The sequence below is a fragment of the Microcaecilia unicolor genome, chromosome 1 (genome assembly GCF_901765095.1).
Source record: "Microcaecilia unicolor chromosome 1, aMicUni1.1, whole genome shotgun sequence".
Classification (NCBI taxonomy): domain Eukaryota; kingdom Metazoa; phylum Chordata; class Amphibia; order Gymnophiona; family Siphonopidae; genus Microcaecilia; species Microcaecilia unicolor.
Window position 1 is genome coordinate 198584247 of NC_044031.1, and position 25441 is coordinate 198609687.

Below are 25441 nucleotides of genomic sequence, written 5' to 3' on the forward strand. Positions count from 1 at the left end.
TCATTGTAAAATGGAGTTTCTGTAAGATCTAAGTGGCAAGAGGCTTTCAATTTGCAGTATATATTTTTGCGAATGAGCCAATATGTAAAGATTTTTTGGCTGAACAGGATATATGATTTATAAGAGGAACTAGTTTAGATTTTCCCTATTAATTGAACATCAAGAAACAAAAGTGTCAAAGCTTGGAATTTTTTAAATTTTTAGTTTTGTTTTTTTATTTATAGAAGCGGTTAAGAAATTGGATCTATCAAAAAATGGAAGGGAATGGCTCTTGATTGGAAATTAAGACCATAGTTCCAGCAATTTTATGGGGTTTTGATACTATTCATTTAGCACAGATGAGGTTTTTCAAAATGTGATTACTCTAATTTGATATGTAATCTTAATTTTTGCAGAGGCAAACTCTAGGTGTCAAACACCAATAAAGATGAAGCCAAATATTGAACCTCCTGAAAATGTGGATTGGAGTGGTGCTGAAGCCTCAATGTTCAGAGTTCTCATTGGTACCTACTATGACAACTTTTGTGCAATTGCAAAGTTAATTGGGTCTAAAACATGTAGGCAGGTAAGACCATTGCATGAGCCTAATTTATACACTAAAGCAAGTACAACATTTATTTTTTTTTAAGAGTTATCAGGACATGTGACATAAATGTGAGATTATTATACATTATAACCTTTTGCTTTTCATTACAATCCCAATTTATTTTGTGAGACTTGCATTAAGAGCCAAATGGATTGTCCCAAGGTATTTTGAAGCTTAAATAAATTTGCAAAGCATCTCTATTTTTCTTGTGAAATGTTCCAATATGGATAATACAGCAACAAAATAAAAACACATTTTAGGGTTCAATTGATGTCCTGTTTTCAGCACCCTAAAATGAACCATTTCCTTGGTGGTGGGTGGGAAGACATGGAAACATTGAACAGGCTGCCCAATTCAACCAAGCACCTATTCAGCATAGTAAGCAGCCTACTGCAACCCCCACAACAGATCCAGCCTGCCCATTTTAACCTGAACTGCAATGATTTTACTGCATGTTTTGCCAACAAATTTAAGTCTCTACCAGGATTTATGGGCAGTCCCACTCATTCTCTAATCAGCTAACCAGGAGCGCACAAACTTGCTCTTTGCTGACAGACATGTGGGACTTTTTTTTAAGGAGAAAACAAAACAGCAAAGATGACTCATAAAAACAAGAATAAAAATAAAAAATGATAATAAAAATAAAATAGTCCAAAAAAAACGATAAAATAAATTGTAAAATCATAAACGGCTATGTATCTAAAATAATACTTGAAAAAGACGACAAAAAATGTTAAAAAACAAACTTTATTAATCAAAAAATAGCAGGGAGAAAGGGACTCGACACAGCTGTGTTTCGGCCATACAGGCCTGCGTCAGGAGTCTATACAAATAGAAACACATATATTATATGAAATTAATGAACTACATAAAGTAATGTGAAGAGTCAATGCTATTATCTAATATAATAAAACGCACCCTCAACGTTCTGAGGACAACGTTCTGAAGCCATCTGACGTCACTCCCAGGCTGAAGGGTTCGTGGATTCGTGGTGTGAAGCCTTCAAGCCAGCCAGCTGTCTCTGCCCCGCCCTCGCGTCAAACGTCATGACGTCGAGGGCGGAAAAAAAAACCCAAACAATTCCGGCAGCGTCAGGGAAGGAGGCGGCGCTCCCGACGTCTCTAGCCTTCCCTTCGCTGTGTTCCGCCTTCTTCTGACGTCAAGGATGACGTCAGAAGAAGGCGGAACACAGCGAAGGGAAGGCTAGACGTCGGGAGCGCCGCCTCCTTCCCTAACGCTTCGCTGCCGGAACCGCCACGGAGGTAAATTTAAAAAGAAGAAAAAAAAAAAAAAAAGTTGGGGGGAGAGAAGAGGGTGGCCAGTAAAGTTGAACAATGGGAGCGGGAGGGCAGGGGAGAAACGACAGCATTAATGCGAAGGGGGGGGGGAGAAGAGGGCGGGCCAGGCTGGGACATGGGAGAGAGAGGAGCATGGATGCGAGGGGGGTCATGGAAGGGAGAGAGGGGACTTGCTGGAAAAGGTTGAATGGAGGCGGCAGGGGACAGAGGAGCACGGATGGGCATGGATTGGGAGGGCAGGGCTCAGGGAGAGAGGGGAATTGCTGGAAAGAGATGAATGGAGGGGGCAGGGGACAGAGGAGCATGGATTGGGAGGGCAGGGCTCAGGGAGAGAGGGGAATTGCTGGATAGGGATGAATGGAGGGGACAGATGGGCATGGATGGATATGGATTGCAGGGCAGGGCTCAGGGAGAGGGGAATTGCTGGATAGGGATGAATGGAGGGGGGCAGGTGACAGATGGATTGCAGGGCAGGGCTCAGGGAGAGAGGGGAATTGCTGGATAGGGATGATGGAGGGGGCAGGGGACAGAGGAGCATGGATGGGCATGGATTTGGGAGGGCAGGGCTCAGGGAGAGAGGGGAATTGCTGGATAGGGATGAATGGAGGGGACAGATGGGCATGGATGGATATGGATTGCAGGACAGGGCTCAGGGAGAGAGGGGAATTGCTGGATAGGGATGAATGGAGGGGGCAGGTGACAGAGGAGCATGGATGGGCATGGATTGGGAGGGCAGGGCTCAGGGAGAGGGGAATTGCTGGATAGGGATGAATGGAGGGGACAGATGGGCATGGATGGATATGGATTGCAGGGCAGGGCTCAGGGAGAGAGGGGAATTGCTGGATAGGGATGAATGGAGGGGACAGGTGACAGAGGAGCATGGATGGGCATGGATTGGGAGGGCAGGGCTCAGGGAGAGAGGGGAATTGCTGGAAAAGGATGAATGGAGGGGGCAGGGGACAGATGGGCATGGATTGGGAGGGCAGGGCTCACACTCTCTCTCTCATATACAATGTCTTTCTGACTCTCACTCTCACACACTCTGTCTCACACTGTATCACATTCACTCTCTATGTGCCACACAGTCACTCACACACTCGCTTGGTCTCATACACTCACTCTCACAGAGAATCTGTGTCTCACACACACTCTCTCTCTCGCCTACACACACACACTCTCTCTCTCGCCCACACACACACACTCTCTCTCACACTGTGTCTCACATACACACTTGCACACACTCTCATTCTCACACACACACTCTCTCACAAACACACTCACATCCAGACTCACTCTCTCTCTCACACACACACACTCACACTTTCACTCTGACTCTCTAACAGCCACTCTCACATACACTCTCCCAAACATACACACTCCGAGGAAAACCTTGCTAGCGCCCGTTTCATTTGTGTCAGAAACGGGCCTTTTTTACTAGTTCTATTATAAAATATGTTACAGACATAGATCATTATCGAACAAACTCAAAACCAAAAACAGTAGACCCATACTGACTCAATAAACCTATTACAAAAGAAATTACTTCTGAAAAGTACATAATATAGGACTATTAGATAAAAATTAAAATACACTAAAAACTATACACAGAGTAGTGAATATTTATTTCTAAAATGATCAAACACTATGAACGATCTGAATCAATTAAAAACTAATAAATGTGCAATGTACAGTAACAAAACTAAAATTACAAGCAAATATTAGACGATTTTGAGGAATAACTAATTATTCATAATAAACGCTTACTATATGAAATTGGTTGGGAAAATTAATAATTTGTGTAGAGAAAAATCCATGTTAGCTATATAGAAAAGCAAATGAAAAACTGATAAATATACAGTCAGAATACTGTAGCTCAACTGGATATATAATCAGGTGTTAAGTGATTTTTTGGTAGTGACAGACTATTATATGAAACTCATATAGAAAATAATGACTTGTCTTGGTAAAATGCGTATTGACTAAATAAAAAGAGGAACATATAAATATATAATTCACCTTCTCACCGTACGTTGTTTATTGATTCCATCCAATTATTTGAAGAATAAATGTATCTAAAAGAAAATATAACATAAACAAGATGGTATTTGGAGTTTACAGCAATATAAAGAATCTGATGGACACCTAATGGAAGTGTATAAAAACTATATCTAGTGTAATGAAACTTGAAACCGGTAAAAATATGAAGACTTATATAGAAGTTCTATTTAAGCTGATGCAAAACGTATAAAACAGGTATCGAATAATGGAACATCCATCTAAAGTTTCTCAATATCATCATCACAAACTTGCTCTTTGCTGTCAGACATGTGGGACTTTTTTTAACCCAGTAACACAGGAGGGCCTTGACAAAATCCTAAGAGACCTTTAACCAACTACTTGCTCCCTTGACTCCTGCCCATCAAAGATAGTGTGGCAGGGGCCTCATCGAAGGCACCATAAAAATTGTGAACTCCTTTCTAATGAGCAACTACTAACAGCATTAAAAAGGGGAGTGGTGCATCCTTTGCTAAAGAACAATTTTGACCAGGACAAACTTGATATTATAGAGGTCTATAAATTGATGAGTGGAGTTGAACGGGTGGATGTGAAGCATCTGTTCACACTTTCCAAAAATACTAGGACTAGGGGGCATGCGATGAAGCCACAATGTAGTAAATTTAAAACAAATCGGAGAAAATGTTTCTTCACTCAACGTGTAATTAACTCTGGAATTCGTTGCCAGAGAATGTGGTAAAGGCGGTTCACCGAGGACAAGCAGGCTGCTTGTTCTCACTGATGGGTGACGTCCACGGCAGCCCCTCCAATCGGAATCTTCACTAGCAAAGGCCTTTGCTAGCCCTCGCGCGCCGATGCGCACCGCGGCCGTCTTCCCGCCCGAAACCGGCTTGTGCCGGCCAGTCTTCTTTTCTCCGCGCTCGGTACGGTTGTGTTTTACCGTTCGTGTCCCGAAAAGTCGACCTCGCGCGTCGTTTTCGACTCGTTTCTGTGAGAAACTCCAAAAATTCTTTGGATTAACCTCTTTGGGTTTTTTCCTTCCTCTACTTCGAGTTTTTTCGCCCCGTTAAGTTTTCTTTCGTCGTCGGGGTAGGCCTTACTTAGGCCCCGGTCGAAATTTCCTATTTTTCTGCTGCCAAATTTCGCCATTTCGTCTTTCGATTTCGCCGGCGTGATTTTTCCGCCCATGACATCGAAGCCTTCCAGCGGCTTCAAGAAGTGCACCCAGTGCGCCCGGGTAATCTCGCTCACTGACAGGCACGCGTCGTGTCTTCAGTGTCTGGGGGCTGGGCACCGCCCTCAGGCCTGTAGTCTGTGTTCCCTTTTGCAAAGGCGGACTCAGGTAGCGAGGTTAGCCCAGTGGAACATTTTGTTCTCGGGCTCTTCGTCGGCATCGGCACCAGGGGTATCGAGTGCATCGACGTCTTCAGCGTCCAGACCTTCATCCTCGGCGGCCAATGCATCGAGTGCATCGAGGCATCGGCCCTCTGCATCGGCGCTGAGACATCGGACAGCTGCATCGACGTCGGTGGTACCGGGACCTCGTCTGCTGATGTCGTCGGACGGTGGTGCTTCGTCTGGAGTGCAGGTGAGGGCTGTCCATTCCCCTGCTGGTGGCGGTGAGCCTTCGGGTGGGTCTCCCCCTACCCTGAGGGCTCCTGGGGTACAGCCCCCCCGAGACCGACATTCTTCGGTCTCGGCCCCGAGGAAGCGACGGCTGGATTCTACGTCCTCCTCGTCAGTGCCGGGAAGCTCCGGTGACATGCTTTGTCCCAAGAAGTCAAAGAAGCATCGTCACCGGTCCCCTTCCATGTCGGTACCGAGAGCTCTGGGTCGCCGAAGGAGTCGGCACCCAGCAGGCATCGGCGCCGAGAGGACCGCTCACCCTCTGTTCAGGAGGTGTCGATGCGCTCCACTCTGGACAGCCCGGAACAGCCTCCACGCCCGGAACAGGTTCTGACGTCGACGCCTGCATCGACCTCCATGCCTTTCTCTGCAGCCGCTCTGAACGAGAGCCTCCGAGCCGTTCTCCCAGAGATTCTGGGAGAGCTGGTGCGCCCTACCCCTCCGGTACCGGCGGTGCTTGCGCCACCGGTACCGTCGAGCGTGGCGCCGGCTGGCCCATCGCCCGAGGTGAGGTCTCCGGCGTCGGTGCCACGTGCGGTACCGGCTGCCGTCGCCTCCCAGGAAGGCTCCCCGACTACGTCGGCGGAGGGAGCTTCGCCGATGCGGGCGAGGGAGTCTACCTCTCGACGCCCCCATCGTGGACGTGGCTCCACGGAGTCGAGTCGGGCACGGTTGCAGACACAGGTCCGTGAACTTGTGTCTGACACCGAGGGTGAGGCCTCGTGGGAAGAGGAAGAAGACCCCAGATATTTCTCTGACGAGGAGTCTGAGGGTCTTCCTTCTGATCCCACTCCCTCTCCTGAAAGACAGCTTTCTCCTCCTGAGAGTCTGTCTTTTGCTTCCTTTGTCCGGGAGATGTCTACGGCCATCCCCTTCCCGGTGGTTGTGGAGGACGAGCCCAGGGCTGAAATGTTTGAGCTCCTGGACTATCCTTCTCCACCTAAGGAAGCGTCCACTGTACCCATGCACCATGTCCTAAAAAAGACATTGCTGGCGAACTGGACCAAGCCTTTAACTAATCCCCACATCCACAAGAAGATCGAGTCCCAGTACCGGATCCATGGGGACCCAGATCTGATGCGCACTCAGTTGCCTCATGATTCTGGAGTTGTGGATCTGGCCCTAAAGAAGGCTAAGAGTTCTAGGGAGCATGCTTCGGCGCCCCCGGGCAAGGACTCTAGAACCTTAGACTCCTTTGGGAGGAAGGCCTACCATTCTTCTATGCTCGTGGCCAAAATTCAGTCCTATCAGCTCTACACGAGCATACACATGCGGAACAATGTGCGGCAGTTGGCGGGCTTGGTTGATGCGCTCCCCCCTGAGCAAGCCAAGCCTTTTCAGGAGGTGGTCAGGCAGCTGAAGGCGGGCAGAAAATTCCTGGCCAGAGGGGTGTATGACACCTTTGATGTTGCGTCCAGGGCCGCTGCTCAAGGTGTGGTGATGCGCAGGCTCTCATGGCTGCGTGCCTCCGACCTGGAGAATAGAATTCAGCAGCGGATTGCGGACTCGCCTTGCCGTGCGGATAACATTTTTGGAGAGAAAGTCGAACAGGTGGTAGAGCAGCTCCACCAGCGGGACACCGCATTCGACAGTTCTCCCGCCGGCAGCCTTCAGCCTCTACCTCTACAGGTAGAAGATTTTTCGGGGGAAGGAAGACTGTTCCCTACTCTTCTGGCAAGCGTAGGTACAATCCTCCTTCTCGACAGCCTGCGGCCCAGGCTAAGCCCCAGCGCGCTCGCTCTCGTCAGCAGCGTGCGCGTCAACAAGGCCCCTCGGCTCCCCAGCAAAAGCAAGGGACGAGCTTTTGACTGGCTCCAGCAGAGCATAGCCGCCATCCAAGTGTCAGTGCCGGGCGACCTGCCAGTCGGAGGGAGGTTGAAAGCTTTTCACCAAAGGTGGCCTCTCATAACCTCCGATCAGTGGGTTCTCCAAATAGTCCGGCAAGGATACACCCTCAATTTGGCCTCAAAACCTCCAAATTGTCCACCGGGAGCTCAGTCTTACAGCTTCCAGCACAAGCAGGTACTTGCAGAGGAACTCTCCGCCCTTCTCAGCGCCAATGCGGTCGAGCCCGTGCCATCCGGGCAAGAAGGGCTGGGATTCTATTCCAGGTACTTTCTTGTGGAAAAGAAAACATGGGGTATGCGTCCCATCCTAGACCTAAGGGCCCTGAACAAATATCTGGTCAAAGAAAAGTTCAGGATGCTTTCCCTGGGCACCCTCCTTCCCATGATTCAGCAAAACGATTGGCTATGCTCTCTGGACTTGAAGGATGCCTACACACACATCCCGATACTGCCAGCTCACAGACAGTATCTGCGATTTCAGCTGGGCACACGTCACTTCCAGTACTGTGTGCTACCCTTTGGGCTCGCCTCTGCGCCCAGGGTGTTCACAAAGTGCTTGGCTGTAGTAGCAGCAGCACTTCGCAGGCTGGGGGTGCACGTGTTCCCATATCTCGACGATTGGCTGGTGAAGAACACATCCGAGGCAGGAGCCCTGCAGTCCATGCAGATGACTATTCGCCTCCTGGAGCTACTGGGGTTTGTGATAAATTATCCAAAGTCCCATCTTCTCCCAGTGCAGAGACTAGAACTCATAGGAGCTCTGCTGGATTCTCGGACGGCTCGCGCCTATCTCCCAGAGGCGAGAGCCAGCAACTTGTTGTCCCTCGTCTCGCGGGTGCGAGCGTCCCAGCAGATCACAGCTCGGCAGATGTTGAGATTGCTAGGCCACATGGCCTCCACAGTCCATGTGACTCCCATGGCCCGCCTTCACATGAGATCTGCCCAATGGACCCTAGCTTCCCAGTGGTTTCAGGCTGCTGGGGATCTAGAAGACGTAATCCACCTGTCCACGAGTTTTCTCGAATCCCTGTATTGGTGGACGATTTGGTCCAATCTGACTCTGGGACGTCCTTTCCAAATTCCTCAGCCACAAAAAGTGCTGACCACGGATGCGTCTCTCCTGGGGTGGGGAGCTCATGTCGAGGGGCTCCACACCCAAGGAAGCTGGTCCCTCCAGGAACGAGATCTGCAGATCAATCTTCTGGAGTTACGAGCGATCTGGAACGCTCTGAAGGCTTTCAGAGATCGGCTGTCCCACCAAATTATCCAAATTCAGACAGACAACCAGGTTGCCATGTACTACGTCAACAAGCAGGGGGGCACCGGATCTCGCCCCCTGTGTCAGGAAGCCGTCAGCATGTGGCTCTGGGCTCGCCATCACGGCATGGTGCTCCAAGCCACATATCTGGCAGGCGGTAAACAACAGTCTGGCCGACAGGTTGAGCAGGATTATGCAACCTCACGAGTGGTCGCTCAATTCCCATGTAGTGCGACAGATCTTCCAGGTGTGGGGCACCCCCTTGGTAGATCTCTTCGCATCTCGAGCCAACCACAAAGTCCCTCAGTTCTGTTCAGGCTGCAGGCCCACGGCAGACTGGCGTCGGATGCCTTCCTCCTGAACTGGGGGGAGGGTCTGCTGTATGCTTATCCTCCCATACCTCTGGTGGGGAAGACTTTGTTGAAACTCACGCAAGACCGAGGCACCATGATTCTGATTGCTCCTTTTTGGCCGCGTCAGATCTGGTTCCCTCTTCTTCTGGAGTTGTCCTCCGAAGAACCGTGGAGATTGGAGTGTTTTCCGACCCTCATCACACAGGACGAAGGGGCGCTTCTGCATCCCAACCTCCCGTCCCTGGCTCTCACGGCCTGGATGTTGAGAGCGTAGACTTTGCCTCTTTGGGTCTGTCAGAGGGTGTCTCCCGTATCTTGCTTGCTTCCAGGAAAGATTCCACTAAGAGGAGTCACTTCTTTCTATGGAGGAAGTTTGCCGTCTGGTGTGACAGCAAGGCCCTAGATCCTCGCTCTTGTCCTACACAGACCCTGCTTGAATACCTTCTGCACTTGTCTGAGTCTGGTCTCAAGACCAACTCTGTAAGGGTTCACCTTAGTGCAATCAGTGCATACCATACCGTGTGGAAGGTAAGCCGATCTCAGGACAGCCTTTAGTTGTTCGCTTCATGAGAGGTTTGCTTTTGTCAAAGCCCCCTGTCAAGCCTCCTACAGTGTCATGGGATCTCAATGTCGTTCTCACCCAGCTGATGAAACCTCCTTTTGAGCCACTGGATTCCTGCCATCTGAAGTACTTGACCTGGAAGGTCATTTTCTTGGTGGCAGTTACTTCAGCTCGTAGAGTCAGTGAGCTTCAGGCCCTGTAGCCCAGGCCCCTTACACCAAATTTCATCATAACAGAGTAGTCCTCCGCACTCACCCTAAGTTCCTACCAAAGGTTGTGTCGGAGTTCCATCTGAACCAGTCAATTGTCTTGCCAACATTCTTTCCCCGTCCTCATTCCTGCCCTGCTGAACGTCAGCTGCACACATTGGACTGCAAGAGAGCATTGGCCTTCTATCTGGAGCAGACACAGCCCAACAGACAGTCCGCCCAATTGTTTGTTCTTTTGATCCCAATAGGAGGGAGTGGCTGTGGGGAAACGCACCATATCCAATTGGCTAGCAGATTGCATTTCCTTCACTTACGCCCAGGCGGGGCTGGCTCTTGAGGGTCATGTCACGGCTCATAATGTTAGAGCCATGGCTGCGTCGGTAGCCCACTTGAAGTCAGCCTCTATTGAAGAAATTTGCAAATCTGCGACGTGGTCATCTGTCCACACATTCACATCTCATTACTGCCTGCAGCAGGATACCCGACGCGACAGTCGGTTCGGGCAGTCAGTTCTTCAGAACCTGTTTGGGCTTTAGGATCCAACTCCACCCCCCGAGGGCCCTGTTTGTTCTGTTCCAGGCTCCACTCTCAGTTAGTTGGTAAATTTTTTAGGTCAATCTCAGTTATGTCCTTGCCGTTGCGAGGCCCAATTGACCATGGTTGTTGTTTTGAGTGAGCCTGGGGGCTAGGGATACCCCATCAGTGAGAACAAGCAGCCTGCTTGTCCTCGGAGAAAGCGAATGCTACATACCTGTAGAAGGTGTTCTCCGAGGACAGCAGGCTGATTGTTCTCACAAACCCGCCCGCCTCCCCTTTGGAGTTGTGTCTTCCCTTGTCTTTGTCTTGCTACACATGAGACTGGCCGGCACAAGCCGGTTTCAGCCGCGCATGCGCGGTGCGCATCGGCGCGCGAGGGCTAGCAAAGGCCTTTGCTAGTGAAGATTCCGATTGGAGGGGCTGCCGTGGACGTCACCCATCAGTGAGAACAATCAGCCTGCTGTCCTCGGAGAACACCTTCTACAGGTATGTAGCATTCGCTTTAGCTTAGCGTAGTTTAAAAAAGGTTTGGACGGCTTCCTAAAGGAAAAGTCTGTAGACCGTTATTAAATGGACTTGGGGAAAATCCACTATTTCTGGGATAAGCAGTTTAAAATGTTTTGTACATTTTTGGGATCTTGCCGGGTATTTCTGACCTGGATTCGTCACTGGTGGAAACCGGATGCTGGGATCGATGGACCTTTGGTCTTTTCCAGTATGGCAATACTTATGTATGTACTTATGATAATTACCAACCAGTATCTAACATCCTATTTCTAGGAAAACTTATAGAACAGTCTGTATTCAACTCAATGATTGGCTAGAAGAGAGAAATTCGTTAGATTCATGTCAATCCAGATTCAGAGGACCAAATAAAACAAACCAATAGGTTCTCAGCAATTGAATCAGAACACACGATTCCAGTACAGGGGCTGCGGGAGAGGGAGAGGAACGTCCTCACGAACCCAGTGGTAGAAGATGTGCCTATTTTTAATTTATCAACAGCATCCCTTTCTCCTGCAGAAATAAATGTGTTAAAAAAAAAGGTTTGTCTTTTGTCCCTACTTGTGTCCATGGCTCCTTTCAAACTTGGATTGACATTTACAAGTTTTTTTTTCGCAAATTACAAATCAGACATTTTTTTGTTAACAGTGTAACTTCAGGGCCAGACATCTGTTATCAAATGAGACTCTAGATGGGTTCCTCCTGGTCCTGTAGACCCTCTTATTACTGCATTTAACGCATTGGTACTCTAAGGATATAGAGGAATTGAAAATCAGTACCACCAACGACCTTTTTTAAAAATTGAATCGAGCACTTTTGAAACTATCCAGAAACCAAGGTGGGTTGTTTGACCAGCTATCTATTTGGAAATAAACTTTGGTCATCCTGGATATTCTGGTGACTTTTCCACTTTTTGTTTTGAAGTGCAGCTACTCGTACCCATTGAATCTGTCTTACCTACAGCCCTGATTAAACTGACTACCATCTTACATAAATTCAAGAATGGGATATAAACAACAAACTTTGCCCGAACCGAAGGAAAGCCAAGCTTCTGTGGGTCCCTTACACAATGGGCACATACCTGACATCAAAATCTCTTTTGGGAAATATGAATTCCCCCTCAAATCACAAGTCAGGAACATTGGAATTCAGCTAGATTCAACAGGTTACTCTGATCCTCCAAATCCAAGGAAACTTCAAGAGCCTCTGCTGTCATTTATGACAACTGCGCTGCCTCTCTCCTTACATTGAGAAGGCATGTCTGTTCTCAGTTGTGCGTGTCATGATAACATCAAGACTGGATTACTGTAACACACTGTACACTGGTCTTACTAAAGGGTCTGCACCAAGACTAATAAAAGGTTGTAAGCATGTAACCACATCACACCATTTTTGAAGTACAGTACAGTCTTTCCACCCAAACCCACTTCTCCTCTCCCTCCACTCTCTATTTCAGTCGACAAACACCCTCATCCTCCCGTCTCATCTGCCCGCAACCTCGGAGTCAACTTCGACTCCTCCCTCTCCTTCTCTGCGCATATCCAGCAGACAGCTAGACCTGTCTCGCTTTCTATATAACTCAGCAAAATTGCCCCTTCCCTCTCTGAGCACACCACCCGTACTCTCATCCACTCTCTCATTACCTCTCATCTTGACTACTGTAACCTACTCCTCACTGGCCTCCCACTTAACCATCTATCCCCCTTCATCCACTCTGTTGCGCGTCTTATCTTCCGCCTTAACCGATATACTCATATCACCCCTCTCCTCAAGTCACTTCACTGGCTCCCGATCAGGTACTGCATACGTTAAGCTTCTCCTACTAACTTACAAATGCACTCGATCTGCAGCCCCTCAATACCTCTCTACCCTCATCTCCCCTTACACTCCTTCCCGCAACCTCCGCTCACAGGACAAATCCCTCCTCTCAGTACCTTCTCCACCACCGCCAACTCCAGGCTCTGCCCTTTCTGGCCTCGCCTCACCCTATGCTTGGAACAAACTCCCTGAGCCCATACGCCAAGCCCCCTCCCTGCCCATCTTCTATCCTTGCTCAAAGCCCACCTCTTCAATGTCACCTTCGGCACCTAACCATCATACCTCCATTCAGGAAATCCAGACTGCCCCAATTTGTTTGACTGCACTTTTTGTTCTTTAGATTGTAAGCTCCTTTGAGCAGGGGACTATCCTTCTTTGTTAAATTGTACAGCGCTGCATAACCCTGATAGCGCTTTAGAATGTTAAGTAGTAGTTGGGATAAATTTAAAAATGTCTCATCTTCAGAACTATCAAATGAATTGCCTCAGAGTACTTGAAGAACAGGATCTCCCTCTATACACCTCCAAAGTCACTAAGCTTCTCCCAAGGAGTATTCCCTAACCACGCCCTCTCCAGAGGACATCACACTATGTGATACTTGCCAGTGAGCCTTCTCAAGAGTAGCCCACACTCTCTCTGGAAAGCACTCCCTGAAAGGCTTCACTTAACACAAGACTATCTGTACTTCAGGAAGCAGGTGAAGGCTTGGGTCTTCAACCAGGCCTTTAATGGAAGAAATAACTAACGTGCTAATCACACACACACACACACCTGCTGCACAAACTATAGCAGGACATGTTTATTCATTCCTATTCTAGCTAAGATAATTTTCAAGCACCATTCTGACCTCATGTGCAACTTTCTTTAAATTAGTCCCTTTATTTTCTTACTCCTATTACCCTGTCTTACCTATCTATATGTTCCATCTTTGGTTACACCCTATGCTGCCTACGAGCCGATGAGAGAAGGAAAAATTTTAGACTTGGTCCTTAGTGGAGCGCATGATCTGGTGAGGGACGTTATGGTACTGAGGCCGCTTGATAACAGTGATCATAATATCAGTTTTGATATCAACCTTGAAGTAACTATACACAGGAAGTCAAATACGTTAGCGTTTAACTTTAAAAAAGGAGACTATGATAAAATGAGAAGAACGGTGGAAAAAAAACTTAGGGGGACAACTAAGAGGGTAAAAACTGTACAACAGGCATGGACGCTGTTCAAAAATACCATCCTGGAGGTCCAGGCCAAACATATTCTGCAAATTAGAAAAGAAAGACGGAATTCCAAAAGACAGCCGGCCTGGTTGAAAAGTGAGGTGAAGGAAGCTATTAGGGCTAAAAGAAATGCCTTCAGAAAATGGAAGAAGGAACCGTCTGAAAATAACAAGAAGCAGCATAAGGAGTGTCAAAGCAAATGCAAGGCGCAGATAAAGAAGGCCAAGAGGGATTACGAAAAAAAGATAGCATTGGGAAGCCGGCAAAAGAATTGGTTGGGCCGCTGGATGACTGAGGGGTAAAAGGGGCGATCAAGGAAGACAAAGACGTAGCGGAGAGCTAGAATGAATTCTTTGCTTCGGTCTTCACCAAGGAAGATTTGGGTGGGATACTAGTGTCGGAAATGATATTCAAGCGGACGAGTCGGAGAAACGTACTGACTTCACGGTAAACCTGGAGGACGTAATGGGGCAGTTCGGCAAGCTGAAGAGTAGCAAATCTCCTGGACCGGATGGTATTCATCCTAGAGTACTGATAGAACTGAAAAATGAGCTTGCGGAGCTACTGCTAGTGATATGCAATTTATCCTTAAAATCGAGCGTGGTACCGGAAGATTGAAGGGTGGCCAATGTAACGCCCATTTTAAAAAGGTTCCAGGGGAGAGCTGGGAAATTATAGACTGGTGAGTCTGACGTCGGTGCCGGGGAAAATGTTAGAGGCTATTATTAAAAACAAAATTACAGAGCACATCCGAGGACATGGATTACTGAGACCGAGTCAGCACGGCTTTTGTGTGGGGAAATCTTGCCTGACCAATTTACTTCAATTCTTTGAAGGAGGTAAACGAACATGTGGACAAAGGGGAGCCGGTTGATATTGTGTATCTGGATTTTCAAAAGGCGTTTGAGAAGGTACCTCATGAAAGGCTACAGAGGAAATTGGAGGGTCATGGGATAGGAGGAAAAGTCCTATTGTGGATTAAAAACTGGTTGAAGGATAGGAAACAGAGATTGGGGTTAAATGGGCAGTATTTACAATGGAGAAGGGTAGTTAGTGGGGTTTCTCAGGGGTCAGTGCTAGGACTGCTGCTTTTTAATATATTTATAAATGATTTAGAGATGGGAGTAACTGGCGAGGTAATTAAATTTGCTGATGACACAAAGTTATTCAAAGTCGTTAACTCGCAACAGGATTGTGAAAAATTACAGAAGGACCTTACGAGACTGGGAGACTGGGCGGCTAAATGGCAGATGACGTTTAATGTGAGCAAGTGCAAGGGTGATGCATGCGAGAAAAAAGAACCCGAATTATAGCTACGTCATGCAAGGTTCCACCTTAGGAGTTACGGACCAAGAAAGGGATCTGGGTGTTGTCGTCGATAATACACTGAAACCTTCTGCTCAGTGTGCTGCTGCGGCTCGGAAAGCGAATAGAATGTTGGGTATTATTAGGAAAGGTATGGAAAACAGGTGTGAGGATGTTATAATGCCGTTATATCGCTCCATGGTGCGACCGCAGCTTGAGTATTGTGTTCAATTCTGGTCGCCGCATCTCAAGAAAGATATAGTGGAATTGGAAAAGGTGCAGCGAAGGGCGACTAAAATGATAGCGGGGATGGGACGACTTCCCTATGAAGAAAGACTAAGGAGGGTAGGGCTTTTCAGCTTGGAGAAGAGGCGGCTGAGGGGAGACATGATAGAGCTATATAAAATAATGAGTGGAGTGGAACAGGTGGATGTGAAGCGTCTGTTCACGCTTTCCAAAAATACTAGGACTAGGGGGCATGCGATGAAACTACAGTGTAGTAAATTTAAAACAAATCGGAGAAAATCTTTCTTCACCCAACGCGTAATTAAACTCTGGAATTCGTTGCCGGAGAACGTGGTGAAGGCGGTTAGCTTGGCAGAGTTTAAAAGGGGGTTAGACGGTTTCCTAAAGGACAAGTCCATAAACCGCTACTAAATGGACTTGGAAAAATCCACAATTCCGGGAATAACATGTATAGAATGTTTGTACGTTTGGGAAGCTTGCCAGGTGCCCTTGGCCTGGATTGGCCGCTGTCGTGGACAGGATGCTGGGCTCGATGGACCTTGGTCTTTTCCTGTGTGGCATTACTTTTGTACTTACTAAAATGTTTTATTATGTAGCATACTATCAGGCTCTAGCATACTATCAGGCTCATTTTCAAAGAGAAGGACGTCCCATCTTTCAACACAAATCGGAAGATGGGCGTCCTTCTCCAGGATAGTCCAAATCGGTATAATCGAAAGCCGATTTTGGACGTCCCCAGCTGCTTTCTGTCGCAGGGACGGCCAAAGTTCAAGGGGGCGTAGCGAAGATGGGACTTGGGCATGGACACATGGACGTCCTCGGACCATAATGGAAAAAAAAAAGGGCGTCCCCTGATGAGCACTTGGACAACTTTACCTGGTTGTGTTTTTCTTATGACCAATGGCACAAAAAGGTGGCTGAAATGACCAGATGACCACCGGAGAGAATCGGGGATGACCTCCCCTTACTCCTCCAGTGGTCACTAACCCCCACCCACCCTCAAAAAATATCTTTAAAAATATTTTTTTGCCAGCTTCAATGTCATACTCAGGTCTATCACAGAAGTATGCAGGTCCCTGGAGCAGTTTTAGTGGGTGCAGTGCACTTCAGGCAGGCGGACCCAGGCCTCCCCCCACCTTGATATGTTTGTGGAGGAAACAGCGAGTCCTCCTAAACCCAACAGAAACCCACTGTACCCACATCTAGTGCCCTCCTTCACCCGTAAGGCTATGGTACTGGTGTACAGTTGTGGGTAGTGGGTTTTAGGGGGGGGGTTGGGGGGCTCAACACACAAGGTAAGGGAGCTGTGTTCCTAGGAGCATTTTTCTGAAGTCCACTGCCGTGCCCCCTAGGGTTCTCGGTTGGTGTCCTGCATGTCAGGGGGACCAGTGCACTAGAAATTCTGGCTCCTCCCACGACCAAATAGCTGCATTTGGTCGTTTCTGAGATGGACGGCCTTGGTTTCCATTATCGCCGAAAATCAGAAACGACAAGTCTAAGGACGAACAAAATTTCAATATTTGGGCGTCCCCTACCGTATTATGAACGAAAGATGGACGTCCATCTTGTTTCGATAATACGGGTTTTCCTGCCCCTCCATCGGGACGTTTTGTGAGGACGTCCTCAACTAAACTTCGGCATCGCTTTCAATTATGCCCCTCTATGCCATACTTTGTATTGTAGTTTGAATACGTTTACTGGTATAATTGTTGCTTACGTTTGACTTATTCCTGCTGTACATTGGCTTAATGAATTCCTTCAAAAAGGCAGTAAATTAATCCAAATAATTAAATAAAATGACAGCATTGGGAAGAAGGAAGAAAACACTGATAGTAGAAGGGAGGTAGTTCAGAGCAGTTGGAGGGAAGTGACAGTGGTAATGATAGGGCAATGAGATGAAAATGTCACTGAGAAGAAGGGGCAAAATGAGAATTAAGTATGAAATGGTGACAGATGTGCAGAGTGTAACATATTAAATGACCAGAAATGACCAAATGAATCCATATTGGCAGACTAGATGGGTTCTTCGATTTGAGTGGATGAGCATATAAATTCCCATACTCAGCCCAACAACTCTGTACCCCAGTGTATTTTATCTGAACATTTATTCCTTTTACTACCACTTCTTTGTATATCATTTTCAAATATGCTCAAAATCTGTTCAAGTACTAGCTGCCTTTGCCTCCACCGCCACTTGTAGACCATTTCAAGCTTTAGCTTTTTCTTATCCTCTTTCTTGTATGGCTTTTGATGCAAACCTTGCACTATTTTGCTTGTCGTTCTTGAGATCATCTGCTGTCTTTCAGTATATTCTTTCAGAGGTGTTACCTCAACAGAGCTCAGAGTATTCTAGGTAAGATTTCAAAAGTGATCTGTATAGAGGAAATAGCACCTTTTTCCCCCCTGCCAGTTATGCCTCTCTGATGCACTCCAGCATCCCTCTCATTCCTGCTGTTGTTCCAGGTTCCGTGGCCGTCACGTGCTATGATGATTGTACTGCATTTCTGCATACACTGCAAGCTTACTAGTCACAAATAAAGCCCCAGAACAATATATATGGAGTAAAACAACAATAATACCAAATATGTGACTGCCTCAGACAGGAGTAATATGTGATGGAACCAAATTTGTTAACGTGAAATATATATATATTTTTCATTTTATAGATGTGTGTTGACGTTTAAACATTTGGTTATTTCACATACTCCTGTTAGCCGTGGAATTCACATATTTGCCATGCTTACTAGCAACAGATAGATGTAGACGGGTTCAAAGCTGTCTTCACTGAGTCTCAAAATGATTCTGTGAAACAGGTGGAAAGACCAAAAAACCGAAATTATTTACCAGCAGCAAGTGTTTTCCAAGGGCAACAGGATGAATATCCACACAAATGGGTGGCTTAATCTGATGGAGTCCTGCGCAGGAACTAATCTCCAGCAACTTCCAGAAACCTATGAGGATGGTGCACTACACATGTGCGCGCCTTCCTGCCCACCAGGACCAAGCCAGTCTAATACTATAGCTGACGGAATACAGCTCCAAGGGGAGATGGGCTGGGCAGTGTGAATATCCTTCTATCCTCGAAGAACACCTGCTACAGGTGAGTAACTGTGCAAAATAGATCACCTACTAGGGCTTGGAGCTCACTGACCTTGCAGGCTGAAGTGACTGCAGCCAAAAACAAGACCTTCCAGGTCAGGTACTTCAGATGATAGGTAACAAGTGGCTTGGAAGGAGCTTTCATCTGGGTGAAAGCAATGTTGAGATCCCACTGCGGGGAGGTGGGGGGGGGGGGGGGGGCTTGACAGGAGTTTTGAATAACAGCAAGCCCCCTCATTAAGTGAAAAACTAAAGGCTGAATAGAGATGGGCTTATCCTCTAGATAGTGATGATAAGCTCCAATTGCAACAAGGTGGACCCTTACAGAGTTGGTCTTGAGACCAGACTCTGAGAGTTGTAGAAGGTATTCAAGCAGGTATTGTTACATAGGAAAAAGGATCTATGGTCTTACCCTCACACCAGATGGAAAACTTCCTCCACTTGAAGACATATGACTTTTATGTGGAATCTCTCCTGTAAGCAAACAAAACTCAGGAGACACCCTCTGGCAACCTTAAGGAATTGACCTTTAGCTGCTCAACGTCCAAGACATGAGGTCTAAGGAATGAAGATGGGGATGTAAGAGGGTCCCTTATTCTGAGTGATGAGGGTCAAAACGCATTCCAGACTCTAAGGAACCTGCCAAGCCAGCTCCAGAAGTATAGAAGAAACCATATTTGCCTTGGCCAGTACAAGCAATTCAGATCATGGGTTCTTTCTGCCAGGAAAGGAGAGACGTCATGAAGACTCGGCGACGAACAGATCTTCTTCCTGCCCCTGCAGCGCCTTCAGACAGAGGTGAGAGGTGCTGCGCGGCCCGGTAATGCGGAGGGGGGTCCCGATGGAGAGGGGGAGCGGCGGAGACGATCTCAGGAAGGGTGGCGGGGGCGGGGCACGGGGTCGGAGGATGACAGGAGGCGGAGCTTTGGCAGAGAACAGAAGAAAGGAACAGGAAGGGAGGGGGAATGGGGCTGATAAAATTAAGATTTTTCGTGCAGGCGGAAGCGGGGAGCAGCGGGGAGGGGGGGGGGGCAAGGCCGTCCATGCAGGACGCTCCTGACAAACGCCCTTGCCCCCTCCCGTTCTATTTTGATTTTTGTTTTATTTTCTTGTAGTGCAGGGGGAAGCGGGGAGCCACGTGTTTCTGTTGTGTTTTTTTTTTGTTTGACGTTTGTGGCATGAGCAGAGCAGCCAGCATAACGCTTGGCTGCTCTGCGCATGCTTTAGGGGCCGATTACCGACGGGGATTACGAATGTTTAACACATTGTACTTTTCAATACCGCACCGTACGTGTGCGACTTGTTTTCTTGGTGCATTGTACATTTTTTCAAATTCGTTAGGACTTTTACATATTAGTTTTTTTTAACGTTTGATTGATGCATCTGGGCCTGAGTCTGTCTACCACACAATTGTTCTTTTTTGCTAGATAGGTGGCTTTGAGAACCATCCTGTGGAAGATGGCCCAGGGCCAAATTCAGACCACTTGTTGACCTAATATATTGCAACCCGATTGTCTGTCTGAATGTGAACAATTTGATTCAGAAGTCAATCTCCGAAAGCCTTTAGAGCATTTCATAGGGCTCTTAACTTGAAGATGTTGATCTCGTATTATACTACACTGAACTATGTTATTTCTTGTGTTCCGCAAATTTCTTCATAGATTCAATATGTATTACAATGCAGAAGTTCTCAATTCAAGGAGAATTACAATTAAAATAACATTAAAACTAAGTCAAATATAATTAAATTACACCCTCAAACAGATATTGTTGGAGCTTTTACTAAATCAATAATAGCCTATTCCATACTTTAGCTCTGATAGGCATAAGTAGATTGTAACAACTGCCTGAGATGAACATTTGGACCCAGTGGAACGTTCAATTTAAAATGCTGTGTATTCTGAGCAGAGATGAATAACCTTGGAATATTCAAAGAATGTACCAATCTGTAAGAGTTGGTACCATATATAGACTTGCAATCCAAACAGGCAACTTTAAATTCTATCCTCAGCCTAAATGGGAGTCAGTGCAATTTGACTAACAATGAAGTAGCTCTTTCAAACTTCCCCAACTGGAAAATGAGCTTTGCTGCAGTATTCTGTAATAATTGCAACTTATTGTATAATTTATTGGTTAACTCACTTTAAAGAGAATTAGAATAGTCCAAATATGGAAGTAAAATGACTTGTGCTACGCACCTGAAATTGTAGGGGCTTGGAATAGAATGAATTGCCCTCAACTGCCTTAATCTGAAAAAAAAATTTCTTTGCTAAGGCATTATCCTGAAATTTAAAGGTAAGCTTAGAATCAACAATGACCCCCAAATTTTAGAATTATTTTCCATTTTTGAGATTTCACCAGACGTTAACGTAATCTTTTTAGCTGGTAACATATAAGCACCAAACTATATCACTTTTGTCTTTATTCAATTTTAAAAAGTTGACACAAGCTCACAGATCCCAACTCTTCAACATGACCCTTCAAAAAATGGACAGTATTCATTGTCAAAGACATCCATAGCTAGACATAATAAAAAAAGATATCATCTGCATAAGAAAAGAGAAAGATATCTATGTGGCAAAACCTATTGCCTAATGCTCACAAATAAACATTGAACAAAGAAGGTGACCATGGAGAGCCTTGAAGTACCCCACAAGATGATTGCCATGTCCTTTGCAAAAACTCTTCAAACCATTTAAGTACATTGCCATGCAGCGGATACATCAAACTGTAATAATAATGATTGCCTACCCTTACTTAATAAGGGTAGGCAATCAATGAGCTAGTTAAAAATGTTTTGCCGTATGTTGCTTGAGCTCCATAATGTAACCCCTCACTGGGAACTGAACTCGAAGACGTACTTATATATCTTTTTTGTGTAGTCAAGTACACCGAGTTACCTCAGTCTGGATCCAATTCTCAGAAGAGGGGTGATACAAAAAGAAATACTCCACCCTTTTAGATGACACCGGGTGGAAAAATATATGCATGTTGATTGTGATGAAGTGATTTGAGAATTAAAAGATGTTACAGTATCATCACACAAGGTAAGATTAAAGTGCTTAATTTGATATTTATTGCACTTATCAGTTAAAAGTATTACTAATTAAACATTTCTTTAAAAAATTTAAATATACAATAAATTAAAATATTAAATACTGCCTACTGGATCCAGTGTCTACAATTCTAAAAAAAACTTTTCTTCTTCTTACAGGTAATCAGTCAGAAAACAGCATTAAGGTAAATATAATGAGTGCAAAATATTCAATAATAAAGAACCTTTTAATTAAAAGTTCCAATATATTACCTCTAATAACTTTTTTTCCCCTTTCTCTTAAAGGGTGTATACAAGGTAAGTGTAGCTATTAAAACTCTTCTTAAAAACTGGTTTAACAGAAACCCTTTAATTTTTTTAAATTTGTTCTTTTTCTCTGTTAGGTTTCAAGTTCTGTATTGTGATTACAGGTAAGTATCTCAGAAAACTTAAGTTTTTCTTTTAGTGTCTGAATGTCCTAATGTCCAGCTCTCTTGGTTTTCGTTTTTTCATCTGTCTTGGATGACTTGACTGCTGATGTTCTCCATAAAATCCTGGATGCAAATTAAAATAAAGGGAAAGAGACTTCCTTCCTTAAATATGTGTGTCTCTAATTATGTGCCTGCCTGTCACAGCATACCTGTACTGAGCTTTGCTTGCTAAATAAAATAAAATTTCCTTAATGTGGGAAAACAATTTTGTCTGAGTGTCCTCACTTAAACTTGTCTTTTTTTCTTCCCCCACTTTAACTACAAGGAGAGAGAATGCTTCAGTTTCTTCTGTCTTCTTCTTCAGAGTTACACACATTCAAGTTTCATTCACTCTTCTAAAAAAAAACCAATCACTTAAAAGTGATAATAATCTTAATTCCAAGGCATAAAAACCCTGAAATACTTCAGATTAATCTGAGAATAGGTTTTAAACTTCGATTTAATTTACAGAGAGTCTCCTTTTATAAAATAGAGAACCTCTTTAAATTCTGTCACCAGAGATAAACTGTTTAATCAAGAGATCTCACTCTCTCCCTGTCTGGTCTGTAAATTCCTTAATAAATGAAACAAAATTCATATATCATTTGCCAGTGACAAACTCCTCTGTCAAAGGAATAAAATTACCTTGAGTTAGGTTTCAGTCTAAACTGATCAGATTCTCCTCCGATTTAAATCTTTTCCTTAAAAAGTATACACTTTCTCACTTCAGACGTTTATTTTTATTTTCAGACATAAACACTTCACTTTCATACACTAAAAACTCTCTCACACAGACCACACTCATACAACACTTCTGCTCTCTTCAAAGCTGTCTGTTGCCAGGGTTGCCAGGTGGAAAAAATTTTTCCCACCCAATCGAGCCCAAATCCAGCCCAAAACCCGCCCAAAGTCAAACCCTGCCCCTGACACCCCCACCCCCGCGTCATCACCCCTGCCGTCATCAACCCTGCCCCCGCCGTCATCGGCCTCGCCTCCCCCGTCACCGGCCCCGCCTCCCCGTCACTAACCCCGCCCAAAACGTCACTAACCCGCCCAAAATGTCACTAACCCCGCCCCCCGCGGCCGAAAAAAACCGCTTTTAAAACCGCCCAAAAGAACCAAAAGGAGCCCAAAAAACTGCAACCCGCTGCGGGCAAAAATTTCCCGCGGCGGGTCGCAGAAACCGCCCAATTGGGCGGTAAAACCGCCCACCTGGCAACACTGTCTGTTGCCCCACATCTGTTACTGTTCAGGTTTCCTTAGCTACCAGAGCAGCCAATCAGAATGCTCCTGACAACCTGCAGCTCATTGTAACATTCCATTTACTTATTTTGTATAAAAAAAATAAACCTTAAAACCCTCATTTTTGGATTTTAATGGCACAATTCAAGTCAGAGCCGTGCCCTAGCATTTATCATGTAAAAATCTGCATTTATTTAGACCCCCAAATGCTCAAACTAGAACTTCCTGAAAACAGACTAATTTGCATAAAGCCAGAGCTCAAATAAACCCATAGTATACATATTCAAGCTTCCCACACCTGAACACTATCATTAGAACTTCTGCACAAACTTTTAAAATATGTTTTTAATACTTTATAGATGGTAGGTGTCAGTGCAGGTCTCCTTAAACCTCACTGCACCTGCACTATTTTTCACGCCGTTTCGAGGTCATAAAGGTCGCCAGAAAAAACCCACACAGTCCTCCCTCCTCCCACAAGAACAGGTCTCAAGTTAATTAAAACTGCACGATAATGTGTGTGCGTTCGCACATGCGTGATTACATTTACACCCTGATTTCGACCACATTTATATTTTTCAGTATTAGACCCTTCCCTGGGTCAGAACAAGTCCCCCCCTCTCATATTTTTATTAAAATCATTGGTAGCACACCAGTCTTGAGGCTCCGGAGTCCCCAGGCACACTTGACATCATTGATGATGTCATGATGTTTCTCAATGCTGTGCCCACACAGACAGCGTTTCCTGGGCTCCTGCAGGCCATAGCAAGCCCAGGACATTTTCCTGCCAGCCATGCCCAGTCCTCCTGTCCCCAGCGGCGGCCCGGAATCCCGTGGTTCGTGCCAGAAGCGCGATCCTGCGTTGGACCCACCACCGACATCAGACAAACTTCAGAGCCCCCCTCCAGAGTTCCCAGGAGCCAGGTATTTATAAAAATATATTTTTTATTCTGGTTACAGTAAGGTCTTAATTGAGTCCTTTCAGTTTTAGGATAGTAGCACAAGCCATTTTAATACCTCAGATTATTGTAACTCACTTTATTGCTCAATAACAATGAAACAGAAAAAAAAACTTCAACTACTGGAAAATATTTCCACTAGATTGATATTTAATCTGGGAAGATACAGTGAAGCTACTCCATTGCTCAGTGACTTGCATCGGCTGAAGATTGATAGCCGTATAAATTTTAAACTTGCATGTCTAGCCAACAAAATCTTTATGGGCTAAACCCAGAGATAATAACTCAGTCTTTAATATTGTGAGGCAACAGATTTAACTGAAGGAGCAGGAAAAGTTTTTTATTGAATGTCCCTTTTATGAGAAATATAAATTGTAAATCAATTTGGGAACTTTCCTTTAGTTTTCAAAGTGTTAAAGTATGGAATAGTACTCCAAATTCGACATGTTACATCTTATTTCTTGTTTAGAAAGGTTCTGAAAACCTATTTTTTTTTTTCAAAGCAGCGATTGTAATCAGAAATATGTGTTTTATCTTGCTAAATAGGAATGATGTTTGTATTAGATTAATAGATATTGCTACTACTTTTTATTGTTAATTTCTTCTTTTTATGAGATTTTTTTATTACTTGTAATCTGCTCTGCAACCCTTGAGTTAAAAGCAGAATAGAAATCCATTAATACAATGCAATACAAAACCTTAACTTCTGTGATCAAGTCCAGTAGTAAAGATTCAGTACTATGCATCATTTTGAATCCATGCTGCATGAAATGGAAATCATGAAAAAGAAATAAATTTCATGAGCTGAATGTTGACACAAAACTCTAAAAGTTCAGCAAGCCACAGTATACTTTCAATAGGTCTATAATTCTCTACTTTAATTAGATCTGATGCTAGTGTCTTTGGAATATAAGTCAAGACATCAGGATAACTTCCACTTCTCAATGCTAAATTGACAAATTCAGTCAGCCACATTGACTAGATGGAATCTAGTCTAACAAATAAGACACACAGATATCCAAAGGACAAGATTTCTTTGACAATTTCTAAAAAACAAACAAAAAACAACCCAGACACACTTGAAGAAGCAACAGGTGAAAACTGACTCAAAATCCTGTCACCTGCAACTCCTTCCAAATTGCTTTCCTCCAAGGTATCCAATGGTACACAAGATTGTAATATATGAGTAAATGTTTGCCTGACCTTACTGACTTTACTAGACCACTGACCCTGGGTATGGAACCCCTCTAGCTGAACC

At 45.3% G+C, this 25441-nt stretch overlaps 1 protein-coding gene across 9 annotated transcripts in view; it reads left to right on the forward strand.

Moving 5' to 3' along the window:
* EZH2 (enhancer of zeste 2 polycomb repressive complex 2 subunit) overlaps positions 1 to 25441 on the forward strand; it is a 626582-nt gene that overhangs the window by 431900 nt on the left and 169241 nt on the right. For all 9 annotated transcript variants that reach the window (XM_030203624.1, XM_030203674.1, XM_030203633.1 and 6 more), the window contains one exon: positions 396 to 565. In XM_030203624.1, the coding sequence (XP_030059484.1) occupies positions 396 to 565 (170 nt within the window). The remainder of the gene's footprint in view (positions 1 to 395; positions 566 to 25441) is intronic.